At 40.1% G+C, this 15,243-nt stretch overlaps 2 protein-coding genes across 2 annotated transcripts; one reads left to right on the top strand and one right to left on the bottom strand.

Annotated features, from left to right (window-relative positions):
* Positions 1–4,072: 4,072 nt before the first annotated feature.
* Positions 4,073–9,592, top strand: LOC112197232 (uncharacterized GPI-anchored protein At3g06035). The gene is made up of 2 exons (XM_024337851.2): positions 4,073–4,255; positions 8,782–9,592. The coding sequence occupies exons 1-2, from the start codon at positions 4,174–4,176 to the stop codon at positions 9,312–9,314; spliced, it is 615 nt and encodes a 204-aa protein (XP_024193619.1). The 5' UTR covers positions 4,073–4,173; the 3' UTR covers positions 9,315–9,592.
* A 311-nt stretch (positions 9,593–9,903) lies between these two features.
* LOC112197231 (peroxisomal adenine nucleotide carrier 1) lies at positions 9,904–12,815 on the bottom strand. Its single transcript, XM_024337848.2, has 5 exons — positions 12,444–12,815; positions 11,419–11,650; positions 11,060–11,206; positions 10,588–10,748; positions 9,904–10,429 (listed from the first exon to the last, which is right to left on the bottom strand). Exons 1-5 carry the CDS (start codon positions 12,584–12,586, stop codon positions 10,141–10,143), a joined length of 972 nt encoding a protein of 323 aa, XP_024193616.1. The 5' UTR covers positions 12,587–12,815; the 3' UTR covers positions 9,904–10,140.
* Positions 12,816–15,243: the final 2,428 nt, after the last annotated feature.

The following is a 15,243-nucleotide window of genomic DNA, read 5'->3' as shown; positions in this document are numbered from 1 at the left end:
CACTAATTACACACGACTCCAATTCTCTTCCATCTCATTATTTTTGTCTCTACTATAATTCTTATTCTACACTTGCATGGTATGTCAGTATTGTATCTAGGCTCTTGTAATGATAAATAGAAAAATAACACAATCGAAAAATATATATAGAGGATATGATTCGCATTTTCGCATGCATTATCTCATTCATACACAAACACTGTGGCTATTTAGTCATCAATATTATATGTTTTTGTTGCTCATAAATACCATGTGTAAATCTTTCATTCTCAACGGCAACTTCTCCAACGATGAGGGTTTGGGTGCTCTAATTAGGCCTCTCTGGTTTGGGCTCATGTTCCTTCTTCTGGTCTTTTCTGTTGGTAGCTGGTCTTGTGGCTCTGGGCTCTTGGGCTGTTATATTGTTTTCTCAGCCTTCTGGCTTTTAAGTTTATGGTTTGCTGTAATTCCCTTGGTTTTGAATAGATATATATTGATTCTTTGCTCATCAAAAATAAATAAATAAATGTAGTATATGTAAAGCCACGTGGATTGAATGGATACAAATTGAATTTCCTCTCACTCTATTTAAGTTTTAGGGGCCGTGACCACTTACCCAATTTTAGATTAAAAATTGTCCACTTACTCCAGTAAGAGTTTTTTAACCTCATTCACCCAATCTAACATCTATTGACATTTTAGCCCCTATTAATTAAATTAAAACCCATCCTTCTCCTCTCAGTCTCTCTCTCCTTCCCAAACTCTCTCTCTCTCTCTCTCTCTCTCTCTCTCTCTCTCTCTCTCTCTCTCTCTCTCTCTCTCTCTCTCTCTCTCTCGACTCCGGCACTGCGTAATATTTCCAGAAGCAGAGGCAACTGGAGGAGGCGCCGACCGAGTGCTTCTGGGTTGCCGGAGGAGGTGTCGATGAAGACCGAAACAGACCAGGTGTTTTCCGGGTCGGCGATGAGGCCTCGACTGTTATTGGGCGACTCATCGAACTCGAAACCAGCTCTTCCACGATCACGAGAAACTCTCTCTCTTTCTCCGCCTCCCTCACGCAGAAGGCCCAGATCCTCGGTGTCCGCCGATGAACCCTGTCGTCGTCGTTCAGTTGTTTCCGATCAGATTAGGGAGCAGATCCTTCACTTCTCTCTCTCAGATCAGATTGGTGAGCAGTACTGCCGTCATCGTCTTCTCTCTTCTCCCTTGGCTCCATCGTCGAGGATGGCTCTGCTGAAACCGCATGCTAGGTAGGGGAAGGACAAGGTGAATTTGTCTCTGCACGCTCGGCCAAGTGAAGGTTGACCGATGTGGGTTTGGATCGGATTCTGAGTTTCAATTACAAGGAACCGGCGGAGGAGGAGGAGGGGCCGGCTTCACACTCTTGGGTGCCCAGAGCAATTTTTGGGTGCCCATATCACCTTTTTTTTTTTTGTACATTGTGAACCCCGGGAATGAGGAAGGAATTGCAATGTAACTGTGGGGTTTGTTTGATGGTCTACTGGGGGCCAGTAGACACATTATTGGCCCCCAGTAGACTTTGATATGAGGGACAGGGATCACTATAGTGTGGTGTTTTGATAAGTTACATGTTGTTTTCTGTGTATTAAAGTCAAATTATTTGTGAATCCTACAAAAAGGTGCATTTTTGGTGGTCTATTGGGAGGCAGTAGAAACATTGGACTTTGTATTGGGGGGCAATAATATGATTACTGGAGGGCAGTAATATGATTATAAATTGATCAATTGTTCCTGTAGTGTATTCATTTTGGTTTTGGGAGTTCATATAATTCACTGGATGGCAATAATATGATTTTTGGGAGGCAATAATATGATTACTGGGGGGCAGTAATATGATTACTGGGGGGCAATAATAGCCGGATTCCGGATCCAGTCATCGGTCGCCGGATTTCGGTTACCGGTTCCCGGAATCCGGTCACCGTTCGCCGAAGTCCGGTCACCTGTCGCCGGATTCCGGTCGCCGGAGACCGCGCCGGCCACTGGTCACTGGAGCACAGCAAGGTGGAAGGTGACTTCTCTCTCTAAGTGAGAAAGAAGGAGAGGGCAAAAAAGTCTAAAAAAAAAAGAAAAAAGAATTAATTGGGTAAAGGGGAAATAATCCCTTAGAGTGTTTTGGGTAAATGGGGTTAAAAAACAGTTGGTGGAGCAAGTGGGCAATTTTTAGCCTAAAATCGGGTAAATGATCATTTTCCCTAAGTTTTAACCAGAGTATAGTTAGTATTACATCTTTTGGAAATTTACCTTTTGTCCAGAAGCCTTTTCATAGGTCCACAATATTTGTTTAAAGGCCACACACTCTTCCATTGTGGCAGTGCCAAACAATAAACTGTCATTAGCAAAGAATAGATGGTGAAGCGTCGGAGCTTGAGGGCACATTTTGAGACCTGTGATGTGATGTGACTGAACTACATGAGTAATGAGAGCAGAGAGGCCCTCGGCACACAGGATAAATAGGTAAGGTGATAAAGGATCACCTTGCCTGATCCCTCGGGAAGGTGAGATGGGAGGTGTGGGAGTAGGTCACCGATGTCACATTGAGCATTATCATGTTAATCCAAGTAGGGTGAAAACCAAGCTTAGTTAAAATTGCTTGGAGGTAAGTCCATTCAAGGCGATCATATGCCTTACTGATATCTAGCTTCAAGGAGAAGAAACCAGCCTCTTGATGACGCAGTTTATGCATGAAATATGCTGCTTCATTTGCCACCAAAGTATTGTCTGAAATTATACGCCCTAGGACATACGTAGGAATAGGCTTTGAAGCTACCCATCACCGTGTGTGGATATATCAGACCCCTGAATGTATTCACGATGTTGTTACCTATGATTGTAATCACCTCACTTGAGGGCCTATCAATTAAAAGTAAATCTTTGTTTTAAAAAAAAAAAAATACTAACTCATCTTGGCTATATAAAATGCTTCTCCAACATTCTTTCGAATAGCAACTGCTAAAATACTTTTACAAAATATAAAAATGGTAACATTTCTAGTTATGCAGAATTTAGTCGAAGGACAAGTAGAGTATTACCTTCTTCTTCTTCTTTTTTGGGACAACTAGGGTATTACCTAGACTACTTTTATATATGTTCTCAAATGGATGATATTTTGACACACAACTCAAATCTATTAGGTGTGCCCTCATAAGTCCATATGTTTGAAATACACACGACACAAAATCACTAGGTGTACATTGTTGAACTGCACACACACAACACCAACATGTGCAATTCTAAATTACTAAGAGATAGTGCTCATAAGCGAATTTTTGAAAATATATAAAATCATTTCAAAACAATCATCTAGCTCATGCTAATAAGTTATAAAATCATTGAAATTCGTAAGATTAGTTTCAAAACAAAAGTCTAGCCATTGATAGGAAAACTAAGCGTGTTTTTTTGCTTCATTTCTTCTCTGGTTTGTCCTAAATCCTTGAAACCACCCTCAATTTCATGCCTGAAAGCCCAACTATTTGACATCTCAAAATTTTAAGGGTAAATTATCTATTTTGGTTTTCAAGTACCGCCAATCCTCCTAATTTCAAAATTTCATTCCTCTATGGATTAAAATTATGAATTTTCAAAACAACATTACAAATCGACAGTTAAATGTACATGTTGATTCTGTAGCACCTAAAAAGACAGCTCATATATATGTTTTCGCTTAATTACAAATTTAAAAGTTATGGCTAAACTCTTTAACTTAAATGTTTAAGTATCCAAAAAGAATACTTTCGGTTGAGTTTTTGATATTGGCCAAACTTTCTAACAAGAAGTTTGATCTAGAATATAATGGAGTTGGTTCTTAAAGCTATACGAGTAGTTCATGAACTTGATGATCTAAATTCTAAAACATGCTTGATTCGTTTTTCTCACTCAACTAGTTTCCTTTATCAACACCAACCTAACAACCCAAAAACAAATACCATTAAGACACTAAAAGTATATTTCGAAATTATTTGATTCTGAGTCAAAAATTGCTGGTCGGTTCTGACTGTGAAAGCTTACCTCAAACGTCGTCGTGGGCCGTGGGGTTCAGTTAGGACATAGTCATCAAATAGGTTTCTATGCTTCTAGCTTCTACTTAAAGCAAAGCACCCTCTCTCGAGAACCCATATTGTTTTCTTTTGTGACCTCTTCACCAAACTGAACCCTCTTCTGCCTTCTTCACCAGCAATGGCGTCTTCTCTTCGTCTTCTCTTTCCATTGTTCCTGTCTTGCATTGTTTTGTTGAATCACCAAGTCAAATGCGATGACGGTATTATTTCTCTCCAACAACATTGTAGTAAATTTCCTTTCTTTTCGTTGTTTCTTTATATGGGCCTGATTTTGCGGCGATGGGATTCACATATTTATTACACTTGGGATTCAGAAGATCTTTTTAGCATTTTCTTTCCTTTTTGGGTTTGTTGCTGATTTATGGATATTGTCTGAAAAACCCATTTCATATGAGATCTTATTACACTATACTGAATCTGGGTTTAGAATGCGTTCTTAGCTTACTGGATCGATCTTATAGATTCTCTATCAGTTCTTTCAAATGGGTATTTGGAACTTGTATCCTTAGCTAGAAAAGTTCAAATCTTTGGTGAAACTGCGTTCGCCTGAATAACACTGATCTGTATTTGAAGTTGTACTTAATCCTGATCAATCGTAGTGTTACACTGGCTTAAATCCTTGCCAAAATGGAATGCTTTACTTATGTTTTTTGTGCTGATGCTGCAACATCAAGTAGTCCCGTTGTTTTCAGCACGTGGGCTAATTTTGATAGAGGCACTGCTAGATCACTCTGTTGCCCTCTTTTGGAATTGTGTAGCATTTTGATTTTTGACATCAAGTTCTTTCAAGGTAACAAGTCATCTTGCAGACAAACATACGAGTAGCTGATCCTTTACCATTTACAGCACATGTTTTGGCATTAGCTGTTGTGCCATCACTTCTATCTGCAAACACTTGATGTTTTTTCACTAGATTACTAATGCATTTTCACCCTTAACCATTTAGAGCACATGTCTGAGCATCAGTTGTTTTCACCATCACTTTTATCTACAAACACTTGATGCTTTTTGTTAGGTAAGTCCCTCCTTAAAAGAACGGAGTTGTCTCCAGGATAAAGAAGAAAGCATGTGGGAGACAAAGAAAGTTGCAGAAAACATGCAAAAGGAAAAATAGCAGAAAGTGAAAGCAAAAAGGAAAGGTGAAAGGAGAAAGCATGCAAGGGAAAGAAAAAGAAGGAGACATGCATGGAAACATGGAACGTGAGAAAGGGAAAAGCATGGCTTTGCTTTTCATGTGTTCACACCTATGACTTTGCTTCTACTCACTGCATGGTATGTGCATGAAGTGCACTGCCTATATATATCCCCATATCGGCAACAGCAAAAGATGAGAGAGGGCAGATAGCCCAAACTCCAGAGAGAGAGAGAGCTGAAACAAAAAGAGAGTTTCAGTAGCAACTCCAAGGGTCTTCAAGATGTAGAAGATAGGGGGAGTGTGTTCAAGGGCGTGTATAGCTCTTGGGATAGAGTAATCTTCTAGGATTGAGAAAGGGTGTACAAGGGGTATCCGATTGGATACAAGGCTTGAGCTGGGTATAAACTTGAGTGCTCTAGTTGTGTATAAACTTGAGTGGTGTATCTTGTACTTGTGTGATTCTCTCATAGTGAAGATGAAAACTCTCTGAGGACGTAGGCATGGATTTTGGCCGAACCTCGTTAAAACTTGTTGTCTTCTTGGCTTGCTTATTTCTTATTTCCATCTCTACTAGTAGTACTTGCGTGACAGGGGATTAATTTCCCAACAGTGGTATCAAAGCCGATGGTTTGGCTGGGACAAGTCATGCATCCATGGTGTAGTCAAGCAAATGGTCAAGGTGGCAGCCCGAAGGTGCAATAGGTGGAGTCAGCTCGGAAAAGTTCTTAGCAAGAAGAGCGGGTCGGAGACTCAAAGAAATCCTCATCGATGGTGTATCGATAGGTGGAGTGATTCGCGAGCTAAGGGGAGCAAGGTGGACTCAGGAAAATCCTATTCAAAAGTGGAGCTGCAAGGGATCATGATATGACTCAAGGGGATGATGGCTGGTGAGGTTGTTTGTCATGGCAAGTTCTAGCACCTCATCATTCAAGGTGGAGTCAATTAAATGGTTAAGGTGTTAACTCAAAAGTGCATTAGGTGGAGCCAGCTCGAGGAAAATTCCTAGCAACGTGGAGCGGGTCAAAAACTCAAGAAAGTCCTAATCAAAGGTAGTTGATAGGTGGAGTGACTCGGAGGCTAGGTGGTGCGAGCCAGACTCAAAAATCCTAATTAAATGTGGAGTTGCAAGAGACCAAGATATGACTCAAGGGAATGATGGTTGGTGAGAGCGTATATCTCACTAAGGTGGCTCGTGGTGTCAGCGATCGTGCTTGTTCGTCGTTCATGGTTTTCGTTCGTCGAAGGTTTGCATGTTGATCGTGGTTGCTCATCATGACTTCAGGTATTGCCTCATAGTTTGAGGTGGAGCAGTTTGATGGAAAAAGGAAATTTCACTCTATGGCAAAGGAGAGTGAAAGACATCATAGTTCAACAGGGCTTAGTAAAGTGTTGAAGGGGAAGGATGTGAAACCGGAGAAGACAGCGGATAATGCAAGGAAAACTGTCGGGGATTTAGTGATCATAGCAGGTCTAAATCCAGAGGCAGGGATGCTACAAGTGTCGTAACTAGGGTCATATGAAGCGAAAGGCTTGGATTGCATTGCTGTAGCAGAAACCGATTTTCATATGGAGATGCTCTCACAATCTCCATAGGTGACACATGTTCTTTGACTGGATATTAGATTTGGGATTGGCGTACTTTGGGTGGTGTGACGATGTCCCAAAGTTACAGAGAAATTTAATATCCTTGAGCCAGTTAGACTCCAAAGGCTGCAGGGTTTCGTCAGCAGGGGGAGTTATGAAAATCACACATGGCGGTACGGTCCTCATACAGGGAGAACAGTGTGGTAGGTATCATCTGGTATGTCAGACCTTGATGGATAATGGGAAACATGAGTGCGCATAGGCGAGTCTCGTTTGCGGGTACAGCAGAGACGTCGTTGACAAGTTTCCGAGTCCAGATGATGGTGAGAAGGTAAATCCTGCTAGGGAAGAGGTCAAGTCAAGGTTCCTCTTCAGAGCCAACAGGTGATCGTTGTCTCGGGGTAGTTACACATGGTATTGGCCGATTGAATCAGGGGGAGCTAGGACCAAAAGCAATTGACTCTGATTATGTGTAATTACGCAACTAGAAGGCCAATGGAATGCTTGTGGGTATAACAAGCTGTGTCTCAGATTGAGATGACTTCAAAGATTGAAGTAGTGTTGCTGAGCTCTCCATTTAAGTCGGGAGGGGGAGATTGTTAGGTAAGTCCCTCCTTAAAAGAACGGAGTTGTCTCCAGGATAAAGAAGAAAGCATGTGGGAGACAAAGAAAGTTGCAGAAAACATGCAAAAGGAAAAATAGCAGAAAGTGAAAGCAAAAAGGAAAGGTGAAAGGAGAAAGCATGCAAGGGAAAGAAAAAGAAGGAGACATGCATGGAAACATGGAACGTGAGAAAGGGAAAAGCATGGCTTTGCTTTTCATGTGTTCACACCTATGACTTTGCTTCTACTCACTGCATGGTATGTGCATGAAGTGCACTGCCTATATATATCCCCATATCGGCAACAGCAAAAGATGAGAGAGGGCAGATAGCCCAAACTCCAGAGAGAGAGAGAGCTGAAACAAAAAGAGAGTTTCAGTAGCAACTCCAAGGGTCTTCAAGATGTAGAAGATAGGGGGAGTGTGTTCAAGGGCGTGTATAGCTCTTGGGATAGAGTAATCTTCTAGGATTGAGAAAGGGTGTACAAGGGGTATCCGATTGGATACAAGGCTTGAGCTGGGTATAAACTTGAGTGCTCTAGTTGTGTATAAACTTGAGTGGTGTATCTTGTACTTGTGTGATTCTCTCATAGTGAAGATGAAAACTCTCTGAGGACGTAGGCATGGATTTTGGCCGAACCTCGTTAAAACTTGTTGTCTTCTTGGCTTGCTTATTTCTTATTTCCATCTCTACTAGTAGTACTTGCGTGACAGGGGATTAATTTCCCAACACTTTTTGACTGGATTATTAGTTTGTTTATGCATCTATTTTGTTTTCATGAACTGGTAGTAGTACACTATCTGTTGGTGTTATAATAGTAACTGTAACCTAAGATCTGAAATTGTGGTGGACCAAGCAGCATGGATGCTGGTTAGTCTAAAGTCTCAATTATGCTGGCGGTTTGGTTCAATGGCTTTGACGAGTTTGCTCGAAAAAGCAATGGTGCAGGGGTTAGTTGTCTATACTCCAGAGTTGTCAGTATTTCTCACTGAGCTGCTTGCTCGACACACATATATAGTTGTCTCTATAGTTTCTTGGTTTTTGGTAGTCCCATGAACTTGAGGAACTCCCTTCTTTGGGCAAAGTCTATACCAGAAATCCAGAATGCTTGTTGAAAAGACAAGTGGAATAGGGCAACCACTACTAGGTAGTGTAACCCAAATCATTGTTGAGGTCAAGGGTTCACTGCAGAACCCTTGCTGAACAACCTGAAATAGAACTCAAGTTCAATTAATCTGCTGCCATATGATTGTATAGGGTTCACTGCAGAACCCTTGCTGAACAACCTGAAATAGAACTCAAGTTCAATTAATCTGCTGCCATATGATTGTATAGTTACTTGGAAGTATATTTGTTTCTTTTACTTGAACTTCTTGATGATGAAATTTTAATTCATTTTTTTCCAGTTGATGAGGAGGATAATCTTCTTCAAGGCATCAACAGCTATAGGGCTTCTGCCAACTTAACAGCCCTTACAAAGAATGACAATGCAGAGTGCCTGGCAGATGAGATAGCTGACCAATTCAAAAAGCAACCATGTACAAACACCACAGGTTCCTTCACGGTACCAGGCACTGAAACCCAGTTTGCCAACTTTCCAGACCTTTTAGCCAAATGTCATTTGAATGTCTCAAACACAAGGGATGGAGTCATAATGCCTTCTTGCGTTCCTAATCTGGATCCTAGTCTTGTCCTTACCAACTTCACTAAGTCTCAGTACTCGTCGAATCTTAATCAGACAAATTTTACAGGAATTGGAATTGGTTCTGAAGATAACTGGATTGTTGTAATTTTGACCACGAGCACACCCGAAGGAAGCTATGTTCCTGCACAAAGCACTGACAGTGCCACTGGCAGTGCCAGTTTAGGTTCCAAATCCAAGATTAGTTTGATTCAATACTTGCTGTGTTTGCTGATGGGGTTTGTCTTTCATTTGTAGACCAAGAGGTTTATCATACCAATTTTCTGCTTTTCCGACCTAGAGAGGACAATGATTCTCCCATCGGAGCTGCTTCCATGGTGGAATTCGATTTCGTACTTGCATAACTTGATGTGCTCTGTTGTAGCTGATAGTAGAATGTTGAAGAGTTGTGTGAACCATCACTGTTGTTGACCGTTTTTCTCCCAAGAATTTATGATATGATCATATGAATGAGATAAAGAAAAAGAGGCTGGATTTACTCAGTTATTGAATAATATTTGCGGTACTTTATTTTATGTCTCAACGTTTTTGTTAGGGTGACAATTTCAATTTAAAATGAGGGCTGTTATCAGCACTCCTCATTACTATTGATATTATAATATCTTCTGTATATAGGAGATGATCAGAACTCAGAATGGTTCTTTTTTTTTTTTTTGTGACAAACTCAGAAGGGCTCAAGGCACCCCCAAATTCCCTTTAGCTGTCACAGCACCAATGCCCTTTGCTTTTTATTTTTTGGGCCATAATTTTTTTCTTTTGATTACCATTCATTGTTCCAATTGAAGATTCATAATATGCCCAACCACACCACTCTGCTTCGAGCTAATAAAAACAACCATGACAAATTGACAATATATATTTTTTTCCTGCTCTTTTCAACAATATAACTTGACAAGATGCTAACAATTACAAAATACACATGAAGAAGAACTTCGTCTCCAATCCATATTTTCCTTCTTGCTAAACTTTCAGCATCTCTAGTTTTTATGACACCTTTGATGTATCAATCAAATCGTCAACAAATCCAATGGAGCATCTTTAATAAGAAGAGTTCATCTCTACATCAAGCGCTCTTTAATCGGCTTTGCTTGAGAAAGAGAAATTTCTTTAGTGCAATCAATAGGACCCAGGTGGTTTTTGTGATCTTCTCCTTGATCATCAATAGCAATGCCGAGCTTAGAACAGTTTTTAGTATCTGAGCCTGTAATCCTTTGAAGAAACCCAGTGGCCCCTCCCTTCTCCAAATGGCATAAAATGCATCTGAAACTGTCTTTTTGGTTTTTGGAGACCTTTCTTGAACTTCATTGCTACCTTCTTCATCTTCATCTGCAGCTTGAATCATCACCTTGCACCTGTTGCAAGTCATAATCCAATTTCATTGTTGAAGTCGTACCAAAAGATAGAGAATGGTGCAGCATGAATCAATGTTTAAAATTTGCTAATCTTTTTCTTGAAAGACTAATAATAAATTTATGATGCATAAGGAAGACTGAGAGAATTGACTATCCACCTGATGGCTGGGTATGTCAAGCAAGATGCGATACACTTTGAGACCGCACCCAAAGCGAAAGCAGAAAAAGCAGAAAGAGCTTCTGGAGATGACTCTGTACCAGTTCTTTTGCTCAGCCGCCCAATCAATAGCTTTTGCTTCAGCTGATCAAATACCGTATACTGCATAAAAGAGAAGTCCAGGATTCAACATTAAATTTCTTTTCTTTCAAGCTAAACATCATACTTGCTCAGACATGTAAAAAAAGAAGATGGAAAATCTAAGTAATAGCTAAAGGTAGCAGTTTAACCTCTTCAAGCAAGAATGTAACCTAAGTTCACTTCTTGACAATATAATAATGAAAAGAGATAATCATGACTTCATTTATCTTAAATCGCAACAGAACCAAGCAAATAATACATGTGAGGCACACATTGTTATATGGTGTGCCAAACAAAAGAATACATGTAACCTAGACTGCACACTCAAGTACCTGGATCGATGGGTTAGAAGTCAAAAGAAGTGATATGCCAAGACCATCAAACGCCTCAATCCAAGTTCCCTCTGACAGGGTCTTCCAGAGTCCTTTGGATTTCCCAAACTCACTTGTTTGCATCCTTGATGATGCTGTATCCAATGGCTGCAAAGTAAAATTTAGAAATCTGAATATTGTAAAGACTAAAATTAGTTGCTGAAAACCATATTTCACAAATAAGATACACATTGGACACTACATGGGCTCCAAGGGAATTGGTTGTTGATAACATATGTTTGCAAATGGTCTATTTGACTTTATATGGCTCAGGACTAACAGGCGTTTGAAACTGAAAATGAAAATGTACGATGACTCGCCATTGTCACTATGACTGTACAAGCTCCAGCAGCTGCTGCAACTATCAAGTTTGCTTTTGTACCCATGGTTTTGTTTCCACTTTTCTCCAAGTACAACCTTTTAAAAAAACTGTATCCATAGAAGTAGATGAATTGTGAAATAAAGGACTGCAGGTTCTTTGTCCCAAGGCCCTGGTATAATGAAAGCACCTGACGGGTAGAAATTGCTTCCCAGAAAACATCAGAAATGTTCCTGCAAATCCGAGAAATTAAAATTTAGAAGAAAAAGAAAAAGGAAAGCATGCCCTATGGATCACTAGGAAAGGCAGTTGTCACAATAAGGCTCTTCAAGCCAAGATAATCTGAACTGGATACAAATTCCTGCCGTGCATCAAAATTCCTTCCTAAACGTCTAGGGTGAATTTTAGGGTATATCATAGTACAAATTAGAAAACTGCTAAATCCCAGAATAAACAAGCACAAACTTTTTCAGTGACAAAATTGATTCAAACAAGTAGTCTAATCACACTAGCAACTGTATTCTTATCAACATGATTATCGCATAAAGAGAACATATTGATGGAGTAGGGAAATAGAAGAACATGGCATGAGCATATAGGACACCACTGCAGGCTCATAGGAGACCTTCTGTAGATACTTTTTAAGATATTGTACACATGAGAGAGCAATACATTAAAAAACTCAAGTTTGACTTCCATATCACATTAGCATAGCAATAATTTATGCCCTTAAATCTAGAACATGATCTGTATCTGCTTACTAACAGCTGAGCACTCTACAACAATATCAACTCTAGTAATACACCAACCCAAAAGCCAAAACCTTTGAAAAACCCAGTCTGCATGACAAATTACAGTTACATTCCCATTGAAATTTGCAATTTGGGCAACAAGAAAGCTCATTACATACAAGCAGTTTGCACCAAAATTAACTACAAGAAAAACCCAGAAAAAAAAAAATAAATGCAAAAAGAAGTAAAATCAAGTACTATTATGTGGAAGGGATAGGTTGAAAAATCAATCAACCTGTACTTTAGCTGATTCTGAGCTCTGACTTCAGCTTGGTATTTGGTCTTGCAGGTATCAAGTGGGTACAAGATGGTGGTGCTGACCAGAGCTCCAATGGCCCCTGAGGTTGCCTCTGCAACAGATTCAAGATCAAACCCCATCCCTTTTTATGTCAAATGAAATTGAAAGAATTGGGTTTTAAGAAATGGGGAGTGCATTTAGGAGGAGGGCATGTGAGTAATATGTTCCGCGGTGGTGATGGTGCATGTTAGTGGGCAACTGAAAGTGACGCAGAGGAAGGAGCAAGCCAATTGGGATGAGTAGTAGCAGAAGCAATGGGTTGGTTTTACTGTGTGTGTGTATCTTCTTGGGAATCGGAAACGTGAATACTCCGCCCTCTGTCTCTATCTATCATTTGTCTTTGTCCCATGCTTTTTGGAACCGGGTGGGTGCCCGACATCGTATTGGGTTAAACAAATGGGTCCGGTTGGTTCCCGGGACACTTTATTTTACACATATTTTTACACATTTTATTAGCTATTAGATTTAAGTATTTTTAATGGCCTTGATGGTTCTCATGTATGTTGTGGCAAATGACATGGAAACAATTTTATTTTCTAAAAAAAAGAAAAAACAAAACAAAACTTAAATGAAAATGATTTTATATAATTAATTTATTAAAATTAGAAGATGAATGTCATCTTCTTCTTCTTCACGCAAAAAACAAAACTGCAGGGATAACCTCTCTCTTCCTCCAACTGTATGATCTCCAAGTTGATTGCAATAACAATAATTATTGTAACTGTAAACATATTACAGCGGAACCCAGTAAGATTGCTCAGATTGAGGGAAAAAAAAAACACCAAATCTTCTTCATCTAGACCTAGATCGAATGATAGGCTGTGAAAACCATTGAAGACTTGAGAAGACAAGAGATAAACCATTGAAGACTTGAGAAGACGAGAGATATAAGAATTTCTACAATTACTAATACTGACTTGATGGAATAAGAGAAGGGGACTAGGAGAGGATAGATTTTAATTGTTCAACTCAAGGAAAAAGGAGAATATGGTGCTCAAAGGGGAGCCAAAGCATCTCATATTTCCCAGAAGATGAAGACGTTCATAAGAAGATGAAGACATTCATCTTCTATTTTTAATTTTTGATTTTTCTTATAAAATTATTTTATTAAAGTTTATCTATTTTTTTGAATTTCCATGTCATTTGCCACATCAGGCTTATAATGAATCAAGACCATTAAAAACACTTAAATCTAATGGCTAATAAAAGGTGTAAAAATATGTGTAAAATAAAGTGTCTCTTGATCTATGGGTTGTCAAATAGGAATTTCCAGTGTAGAGAAAGAAGTAAGAGAAAATTTTACAAACAGTACCCGAACTAAGGCCGACTCCTAACTTCAGTACCTGACTATGCAAAACTATCACTTTAGTACTCCAAGTTTGAAGCACAACTCAAGAATGGTACACGCCGTCCATCACAGGGTTAAGTTTTTTGCTACATGGCAAACCATGAGGGGTAATTATGTCATTTTGTTACCCATCTATCTCCTTCACATGTTCTCTGCGCAAGACCCATTTCACGTCACCTGAGTACCACTACAGAGTAGCCAAAACCACCAATCTCCAACCGATTTGTGAGGCAGCTGAAATACTCGAGCTTGGGCAGAAGGGTTTTCTCAAAATCGGCTGTAAGCAATTATGGGTGTGACCTAACAACCTGAGCGATCTGGGTTTCAGAGAAGCCATGGTTTCTGAAATGGGCCAAAACAGAGCCTGCTCTTGCTGCGGATCTCAACTTGACCCTTTTAGATACTAAAATTGCTCCTTCCGGTGATCACCCACATGAGTTTATCAAGAAATTCACTCTGAAATTCTCATCTTGTGAGGTGATAATGTGTGTGCAGAGAGATTATGATTTTGATGAGAAAAACATGAGGGTGGTCGATCACCCACAATAAGTGTTCTACTTTTGGAAGCAAATGGGAAAGATCACATTGAACAACCCAACTGGAGGATCTTCTTCAGGTTGTGCTGCACTACCATATTCGATGTCGATGACGGTGATCAATTTCCAGTGGAGTGGCCAGATAAGGCTTGGAGCTGGTGGAGTGGGCTCTGATTAGGGTGTCGTACATGTAGGTGTTGGGGGTCTAGACTTAGTTGAAGAGGAGAGAGGCGTATCGGAGATTGCCGGAGCCGGAGAGTGCGCAGAAGGCGATGAGTTTACTAACGGCGTAGTTGTTGAGGTGGAAGCCGTGGGTGATGAAGACGGCGTGGGTGGGTTTGAGTGTGCGCATGTTGGTGTAGCATTAGGCTAAAGACAAGCACTACTTCCATGCTTGGATTCTGGTGTAAACCAGTTGCTTCATATGCGTCTACTGCGTTTTGGGCGTGCGCAATGGAACGGTGTTGTTGGTGTAAAAGAAAAAAAAATTGGTTTCATCATTTTTTTTAATTAAGTAAAAAAAAATGAGTTGGACCAAATTATCCCTCAAAATATACCACGTGGTTAGCTAGTTAACGCCGTCATGGACGGCGTGTGCCATTCTTGGGTCGAGCTTCAAACTTGGGGTGTCAAAGTGATAGTTTTGCATAGTCAGGTAGGACTGTAAGTAGGCTCGATACAGCTCGTGTTCGACTCGTATTCGGCTCGATTTTAGCTCGTTCGGCTCGTGCTCGTAAGATAAACGAGCCGAGTTTGAGCAAGGATATATTCGGCTCGTCTAGCTCGTGAGTAGCTCGTATTTTCCATGAGTAGCTCGAGCTTGTTAAAACTCGGCTCGTTTGTTAAAGCTCGA

The sequence above is a fragment of the Rosa chinensis genome, chromosome 4 (genome assembly GCF_002994745.2).
Source record: "Rosa chinensis cultivar Old Blush chromosome 4, RchiOBHm-V2, whole genome shotgun sequence".
Classification (NCBI taxonomy): domain Eukaryota; kingdom Viridiplantae; phylum Streptophyta; class Magnoliopsida; order Rosales; family Rosaceae; genus Rosa; species Rosa chinensis.
Note: the sequence above shows the minus strand (reverse complement) of the source record. Positions and strands in the feature narration are given on the sequence as shown.